Raw genomic sequence first — 9081 nt, forward strand, 5'->3', positions numbered from 1 at the left:
ATATATATATCATTAAAAATCGAAAATGTCATCTATCATATAAGAAAATCAAATGTTCTGCCAAATACTATTTTGCCCTTTTTCTCAATATGCCATCCACGTGTATGTTCTTAGCTCTCAGCATTCATGTTTCTTTCTTATTTTTCCCCTTTAGTTATTCTTATATTATTCTTCTACTATTGTCATATTTTATTATTAATACTTGAAGCAAAATATATTTTATTCACCTGCTTTCACATCATCTCTGTTGGAGCAGACTGCACATCATGTTTTGCTTCAAAATTTGGTTTTCCTTCTTTCAATACAAATCTTATCTTTTCCTAGATTTCCTTCTCTCTTCAACTTCCTTCTTCTAAGCTAAACCAACTTTCTTCTCTTTTGGCTCACCTCTCATTTTCCTACCCCGAACTTCATCTTCCTCCGTGAGATTTTCAGTTATTTTACGGTGGTAGGCAGTTTGAGAGTGGTACATATGTGGTTTATCAACAACGTTGGTATGTATTTTTTATTTATTTTTCAATATTTTTGTATTGATTACTCAAAAATTCATATTGATTGTTCAGATCTTCAGATCTAAAAAATGTTGTTGATATGCTATTTTCTTCTTTGAATCTAAAAAAAATTATTGATGACATTTTGGATCTGAAACTAATAACATGTCATCATGTTCACTAACTACATTTAACAAATATGAACTGCAGGCCGAACTCGGGAAGAATATTGATGGAGAAAAGTATTCATAAAGCATATTGATGAGAAAAAAATATTTGCTGAAATTAAATACACTTAAATATTATTAATTTATCATAATTTTATTATTTTAATACTGAGTTTATTTTGATTATGAATATATAAATCTGTTTATGTCATATAAAATATATTTAATGATGAATATTTGTTGTTTATATAAAAATAACATTGAAGTAAAATTTGTTTTATATAGTCATGTTCTATTTTCTTTAACAAATTTTTATAAAAATAAATCTAAATAAAAATAATTGTGATAATAATGAGTTTTGAGGGTGAAAAATCGATTCTCCCTGTTTTATAAAATGAAAAAAGAAAAAGAAAATGGTTTAAAAAATTAGATATTGAAATATGAAAATTAATCAACTATTTTTTTTTGTTAATACTATAAATTTAAAAGTAAATATTTGAAACTTAAATAGAAATTTAATATTTATATAAATTAACAACATTAATATTACATTATTCAAAATATTTAATATTATCGGGAATATAAAATTATTGATCAAAATATTTTGAAATCAACGGGAACCTGAAGTTATTGATTAAAATATTGAATATTAACGGGAAAATAAAATTACTTATCAAAATATAGAATATTAATGGTAATATGAAGTTATTGATCACAATATTAAATATTAACGGGAACATGAAGTTATTGATTAAAATATTGAATATTAAAAGGAACATGAAATTACTAATCACAATATTGAATATTAACGAGAACTTGAAGTTACTTATTAAATTACTGGTCAAAATAATGAATATTAACGGAAACATGAAGTTATTGATCACAATATTGAATATTAACGGGAACTTGAAGTTATTGATTAAAATATTTAATATTAACATTAAGTTACTGATAAAAATATTGAATATAACGGGAACATGAAATTCCTGATCAAAATATTTTGAAATTAACGCGGACGAAGTTACTGAGCAAAATATTAAATATAAACGGGAACATGAAGTTACTGGTCAAAATATTGATTATTAACGGGAACATGAAGTTACAAAAAGCTATTGTACAAAAAGCTATTTAGACACAATTTCATTTTGGTGCTTTCATTTTTGTTCTTGATTTTTTTAGACACAATTTAATGTTAATTATTCTTATTTTTTTTTTGACAATTATAACACAATTGGTGCTTACATATAGCAATTATAACACAAGCTTACAATTGTTAAATTCATATAAACAACCACACCTCTACAAATTAGCATAGCAAGTAACAATAGTCACACATTAATTAAATAATAAATTAGTATTCAAACAAGATCATACAAATACAAACCCAAATAACATAAATTTAAATCACAATATATCACTAGTGGTAGTAAGATTAAAAAAATATCAAGTAACTTCATAATCACCTCAAGTTCAAAGTTGGTTTTTTCTTCTTTTGTTGTTTTGTCAAATGAAGAGAAAATCTACCAAATCCAAATTTCTTCCTCTTAGCAGAAAACTGCTTCTGTCCATTTTCTTTCTCAACTTGCTTATCATATTCAAAACATGATGGATCATAGTTTTGTTTACCAAGCATCTGCCCTAACGACACTTTCCGTTTCATCGAACCTTTTTCTCGTATCATCCCACCTTCAAACTCTCCCGGCTTCATCAATTTCCGGCTCAATATTTGTCCTATCGATAGAGTCGGCTTAAGCACCGGTTCTTTGGCTTCATCGTCAACCTGATTCATCGCATATACATCAAATAACCGAGTGTGTCTATGAATATGAGAAGGGTTTTTAAACTTCATATTGTTATGTATCGATGATCGCCTTTTTTGACCCTCCGATCGCCAGTTTCTTAACGCTTCTTCGACTACTAACTTTCCTCGAGTTGCAGCCTCTACTCTCTCCAAAGCTTCTTCAAGAGCCACTTTGCTTGTTTTAACTTCCAATGTAGCTTCCTCAACTCTCTTTAAAACATCCATTTTCGATAAATTTGCTTCATCAACTTGAGCCATTGCATCAAGAACTTTCTTCTTAGATTGTTCCTCGGTGTCACGAGCTTTGCATGTTAAAGCATTGTACTCTTCAAAGGTTAGAGTAACTCCGTCAACTCCATCGCGGTTTTGCATACAATCTCCATCGTGATAAGATAACACTTTTATCTCGGCCATTGCAGCAGCTTCGGCCGCTTTAGCAGCTTCCTTCATTTTCCGAGCAGCAACCAGCCTTATCTCGGACGTTCTTATCATAGCTTTCGTCTGTTCAATCTCTGACATTGCTCTCATGACTTCCGATTTCGCAGCTTCTCCCATTTTCTTGAAACGTTCTGCTTCGGAACTCAACCGTTGAAGCTCTTTCGTAACATCAGAAGGTTCATCCGAACCACATTCGGTTTCAGCCTCTTTCACTACTTGCAACTTAAGTCTTGTTTGGTTTAGCTCTTCCTCTAGATAAGTTATTTTCGAAGAATTCTGAGTTAGCCTCGCGCGTGTTTTCTCAAGTGAGATTCTTTCCTTCTCTAGTTTCTTGTTGAGTGATTCAACCGAAACTCGAACGTCAGCTATATCGTTTGTAGATCGGTTTAGATTCAATTTCGCCTGCTTCAATTCCTTTAATATTAAACCGGGGGATGTTGAATTGTAAAAAACCCGACTCACTTGGTTTTCCTTTTCTTCTTCTTTCTCATTCTCCTTTTTGTCACATAAATTCATCTTTATATTAAAATTAGCTTCAGATTCTTCTGCATGAAGCTTTGATTTCAAATTTTCGACGAGCTTTTTCGTACTTTCCAATTCTTTCAAGACATCCAGTGTTTCTCTTTCTTTGAGTATAAGTTCTTTCTCCAATCCCACTGTTTGTTCCTCCAATTTTTCAGCATCGAGTTCACTTGTGTCTTGCTGCTAAAGAAAAAAAACAGTAGAAATTTTGATTATTTCACATAAAACATATTCTTAAATTCATAATTTTAAAAATGCAATCCACAACCGCAATAGCAACTACAATATCACCAATGTGGTAGCCAAGGTTTAAAAAAACGGTCTGATCCTGCAAAAACGGCCATGACGTAACGGTATATGGTATAAGAGGGTGCCTATACCATAAAGAAAAATTATGTTAATTCACACAGCAACAACCGCAATCGGTGTCGCAATGCCTTAATTCATATTCACACTGCGACGATATGACGGTCGTAATCAGTGTCGCAATGCCTTAATTCACACCACGACAACAATAACTAGTGTTGCAATGCTTGTATCAACAAAATCGCAAAAGCTTTTATGCGACTGCAACTATTGGGACAATTTTTAAAATCCATATTCAGACACAATGTGAAGATATAATATTTATTTCTCATACAAAAAGTATATAATCCAGAAAAAACATAAGGACCAGGAATATACATTGATACCAAAACACTACATCAAGGACTAAATTGTGCATTTACACATTTTTATTATTTATATTTAGCTTATAGATCACTAGATCCAATTGACCCTTAAATCTTAAATAAATAAATAATTTAATAAATAAATTGATTTCCAAAACACTATTAAATTGATTTCCATAATTAGAAAAAATAATAAATTAAATTCAATAGCACAGAGATAAACATACCTGAGTACCAATGAGATTAACATTGTTAGTAGGTTTCCAGTAACCAACACCACCGAATCTCGAAACAGCTTCTTTCACAGACTCAAACGGCGCCGAAGTATCAATCTCCGCTCTCAAACCGTTCTCCTTCGAACCCGGTTCGATCCGGTTCATTACCACATTATCAGGAGTTTCCATCGAATGAGAAGAAGAAGAAAAAACAGTAGTGAGAAAAAAGACAAGAAAATGAAAAAGGTTGCTGTGTTTGTGAAATGAAGCGTTTGGGAAATTGGGATTAGTGGAAAAGAAGAGAGTGTGAGAAGTAAATAAACATAAAGATTAGAAACAAACGGTCTTGTCTAGTCAACTTTTTTGAGTAGTGTTGTGAGTTGTTGATGTTGAAATGGAACCGGAATCATTGCCTTGATTTTCGAAATTTTGTGGGGCCTACTGAACACACTATGACTAGAAAGGACTGGCCAGTGTCAACGGTAACAAACACAAAAAGTGAAAATAAAATTTACTTTTATATGATGGTTTTGTCAACAAGGAAAAGCAATAGTAGTAGTCTTACATTTAAGAAAAACTCAACTGCTGTTTTTTTCCATCTTCTTACAAAATTGATTTATTCATATTGTTCATGTCAAATTGTCAATTAATACTTTGTTTGAGAATTCGAAAGAGAGGAGGAAGTGAGGATTTTGAAAAAAGGACAAGTACATCTTTTTACATAAGTACAATAGTGTCACACTCTTGAAAACTTGTCATGTGGATAGAAGAAGGTTCTAGGTTCTTGAACCCTTAAACCTTGTTATAAAAAAGCAAGTATAATGTTACATTAAAGTATACACATTTTAAGAAAATTTCTTTACCCACCTCCTTATGGGGGTCATCTCCAGCGAAAATCCCAAAATACCCCTGTTTCGGAAATGAACTTTCGAAGCGCTTTTTTTTTTAAAAAAATTTCCACAATTCGGAAGTGCATCTCCGAAAACACCTCATGGGGGGTGTCTTCGGAGATGAACTTTCGAAAACACCTCATGGGGGTGAATTCGGAAATGAACTTCCGAATTATGCAGAAACTGTGTTTTTTTTTAATGTTTTTTCTTAAACTGTCTCGCATTTTAATTAAACGCAAACGCCAAATAAAAATAAGCAACAGATAAACTGAAAATACTAAGATGATAAATCCAATCCAAAAACACTGTGCGAAAGATACAATCCGAAATCAAAACAAAACAAAACAAAACACGTCAAACAAAACAAAAACACGTTATTCTGCCCGACGAGCGTTACAAAATACACATCAAACAAAACAAAAACACGTTATTCTGCCCGACGAGCGACCTCCTCCGAATGAAGATAATTATACCAATCCTCATCCCACTCAGTCTCAGAACCATCAGCGTTGATCATGACTCTCACGCCTGAAGACTGAGCCTGCACGTCCGATCCATGGACCCCCAGGGGACGAGAAGCAAAACCAGTCAAAACCTTCTTCTTCTCCTTCACCTCCTTCACTCCGCGAGAGCACGAGGTTGAAGAACCCTTTCTTCCCTTAGCGCCACCCATTCCTGCGTAAAAATGAAGAAAGAAAGGTCCATGAGACCTCCTTTTATAAAAGAAGAAAGGGGACAAAAACGCTTGGGAAACAGACAAGTCATTAAAGAACAAAGACGTTGGAAACCAGCGGCACGCCGTCAAAGAAGTCAGAACGCATGCACACAAACTTCAAAGAAACAGGCACAATAAACAAAGGCGTTAAAAATAAAGTACTTGCAAATTAAAACGGACACTCCCTACCCTCTCTAGCCGACGCAGTCTGGGTCTCCCTACCCTGTCTGATGCGTGCTGGTTGGTTGTCTGACATGTTCCTGTAAACAATTGAAATCGATTAATATGCGAGACAAAATAAAAAACTAAAAAATTTGAACTTCTGATACAATTTGGAAGTTCATTTCCGAAAACTGGGATGGAGGTGTTTTCGGAAATGAACTTCCGAAACATCCCTGCGATGGAGTTTTCTGCAACTTCCATGGCAGACCCCAAAATCAAACATAAAACAAATTCAAAAAGCTTCTAAACAACCTAAATACTACTAACAACCAGTCCATATATCATTTATGCAATTAAAACCCTAAATAACATGCATTTGAATAATGAATCTAACAAATTTAAAACTTACAAATTGAGTGATTTGTGGGCTTTTGAATGTTGTATAGCAATGTGATTGGAGCCTTGATGCAGCCTTGGAGGTGTGTTTGCACAAATTTTCGCCTTTGCTTGTTTTTGATTTGAGTTAGGGTAAATGAATGGGGGAGGGGGAGTGTTTTGATAAATCTGCATAACGCGCAACATTTCGGAAATGAACTTCCGAAATATTGTTTTCGGAAATGAACTTCCGAAATAAGACAATTTTTTCAAGAAAAAAGATGTTTTCGGAGATGCATCTCCGAAAACACTTTTTTCTTGCATTTTCGGAAATGCATTTCCGAAGTCAGGGGTAGTATGGGGTTTTCACCAGAGGTGGACTAGAAGGTAGGGAGGTTGGCAAAGAAATTTTCCATTTTAATTCTAAAATACTTTTTACTATTAAGAGTTATTGGCTTGAATATTTGAGTGTTTGTAGCTACCATCTCCGACGTCACATTAGAGTTTGAAGATATTACTGACACACTTAGGTTTAACACAAAATTTAGCTCACTATCACGCTTGTGAGCATCTCTTATCTTTATAAGATCATTGCCACCATCTGCGGGAAATTTGTTCATTAACTTTTCCACCAAATCAATCAACGTCAGAATGGTGAATCGTGGAAAACGAACCGCACCAGCCTTTGTTTAACCTCGTTGATTTATGGCTAGCGAGATTGTCCGAGTAAACCATGGCTCTTGAGACAAACTCACATCTTTGTCTCCTCACCATGGAACATCAAACTCACCACCACCACCAATCAAGACATTCTCATCATTTCCCTTGAATATCGAAAACTACCACCTTTGGTAATTGTTTCTGTAGAACACTTTTGATTACCTCCTGGAAGAAGATTCTGGCGAGGTCACACAGGAGTTTGTGGTGTTAGCTTTAGGGATTTAAGCAGCACAACTGATGCGAGCTCAAGAAAATATACGCCTTGCTTATTCCTCGGTTGGGAGCCTATTTATAACTGTTGGAGCCATAATCATCCTCATTAATGGAGGAACTTAGGATTCCCTCCATAATGGGTGAACTGTCATAACTTCCGCCGTCTGGCTCTTAAAGAGTTGTAACTTCCATAACAGCGGAGGCTATTGATGTGTAGATGACAGTTACAGATGTCCCGGGTTAGACGACTCCTGACTCGTTTGGGTCTATATTTGTCGACATGTGGTAACTGTCTGGGCCGGCTAAGGGTCTCAAATTGGGCTGAGGATTTTACTCCGGGCTACTGGTTATTACTGAACGGGCACCTTTCTAGACCGACCGTATCCTTTTACTTTGGTTCGGCTTTCCCGGTCGGCCTAAACATTCTAAATATGTACAATAATCTTCTTTCCAAATGAAAAAAATATGCCACCGCCTCCAAACACGTAAGAGTACGGAAACGCACTACCTACATCTAATTCGGCACCCATCAACTCCAGTGGAAAATGAAGAAACACATGAATTATTGAAGGGTTTGTTGGTGGACATCCAAAGGCAGTCAATAATTGTAGAACTACATAACAAAAGACTTCTATAGATTGAGAATGTAAATCCAAGCCATCAAATCCCACCAAAACCCAGGAGACCCGTGAGAGGTTTGATTTGGGTAGATAGTGAAGTAGTAACATATTACAATGAAGATTAGGAAAAATCATCTCGCCATCGTTGACCACACGCTCATAAGAGACATATGACTCGTTCTCTTACACCCTTTAAGCGCTTACCCCCCATATCTAAATCACGAGGGAATCACCTTAGACACATTGATCAATCTCGTCAACATATCTCACCCTCCTTTCCATCTAATGGTTCTAAAGCAGAAAAAGATATTCCTTTCAAAAATGCCTTCAGAAAAAGGATAAAAGAGTACCACACTCACAAAGAGTTTTATAAACCATTGAGGGTGGGGACATACGATAGAACAATAGATTTAGATGTCTATGTGGAACTTGTAGATGTCCTCTTAAACTTCAATGGGGCAAGAGGGTCAGAGAAGTGTAAGCTGCTATTTTTACCTAGAAAACCAAAACCATGGCATGGTTCTGAGGTTTTAGATATGAATCTGTCGATACATAACGAACGGTGAACATGTGGTTCACTGCTAATTTTACGATCCACGAAGGCAACCAAAATTGGTGGAGAGATTAAGCTCAATAAGGCAAATGAAGGATGAACTCTCGCAGTTGTACATCCAAAGGTTACATAATTTAAAATCATATCAGAACCCATCTAAGAAATGTCGGCCACCAATATCGTTTTGAAAACCATGTTACCGGTATGGATTTAATTGTCGCATCGCATTTATAAGCTTCACTAGGAATGTCATATGTCTATTGTTCGTTTCTTGTACGATAAAACCATGATTTCAAACCTTTTGTGGGCGAACACCGACATGTATTCATTTCTGCCCGGAGTTCACAAATGTGTCTTAAACTTCGATTTAATTTGCGCACAATGGTTATTTGAACTTGCTAGCATATTCGGTGGAGATTGGTACCACTTTCGTTTGTTTTTATTCCGAATTTTTGGACACGTTCTTTGTTGCCCGGATATGGTAAGTGGCTCTTTTGTGGAGATTTAACTGCGTTTGATCGATTATTT

At 35.0% G+C, this 9081-nt stretch overlaps 1 protein-coding gene and 1 long non-coding RNA gene across 3 annotated transcripts; both read right to left on the reverse strand.

Annotated features, from left to right (window-relative positions):
- Positions 1 to 1916: 1916 nt before the first annotated feature.
- Positions 1917 to 4648, reverse strand: LOC131606513 (WEB family protein At2g38370-like). 2 transcript variants are annotated; one of them, XM_058878729.1, is made up of 2 exons: positions 4318 to 4648; positions 1917 to 3599 (listed from the first exon to the last, which is right to left on the reverse strand). In XM_058878729.1, exons 1-2 carry the CDS (start codon positions 4492 to 4494, stop codon positions 2118 to 2120), a joined length of 1659 nt encoding a protein of 552 aa, XP_058734712.1. In that variant the 5' UTR covers positions 4495 to 4648; the 3' UTR covers positions 1917 to 2117. The 2 variants fall into 2 exon arrangements, with proteins under 2 accessions (XP_058734712.1, XP_058734711.1); XM_058878728.1 differs by having other exon boundaries at positions 1918 to 3602.
- A 1102-nt stretch (positions 4649 to 5750) lies between these two features.
- On the reverse strand, positions 5751 to 6537 carry LOC131606514 (uncharacterized). The gene is made up of 3 exons (XR_009284861.1): positions 6482 to 6537; positions 6100 to 6170; positions 5751 to 5870 (listed from the first exon to the last, which is right to left on the reverse strand). It is a non-coding gene; the product is annotated as an uncharacterized LOC131606514 (long non-coding RNA).
- Between the last annotated feature and the right edge of the window lie 2544 nt (positions 6538 to 9081).

The sequence above is a fragment of the Vicia villosa genome, linkage group LG5, assembly GCF_029867415.1.
Source record: "Vicia villosa cultivar HV-30 ecotype Madison, WI linkage group LG5, Vvil1.0, whole genome shotgun sequence".
Lineage (NCBI taxonomy): Eukaryota > Viridiplantae > Streptophyta > Magnoliopsida > Fabales > Fabaceae > Vicia > Vicia villosa.

What these genes read in the sequence shown, in the direction of transcription:
- LOC131606513 (XM_058878728.1), bottom strand. Translation starts at nt 4,494, where the DNA reads ATGGAAACTCCTGATAATGTGGTAATGAACCGGATCGAACCGGGTTCG. An exon ending in TTAATCTCATTGGTACTCAG is followed by an intron (nt 3,603 to 4,317) that starts GTATGTTTATCT and finishes TTTTTTCTTTAG; the next exon opens with CAGCAAGACACAAGTGAACT.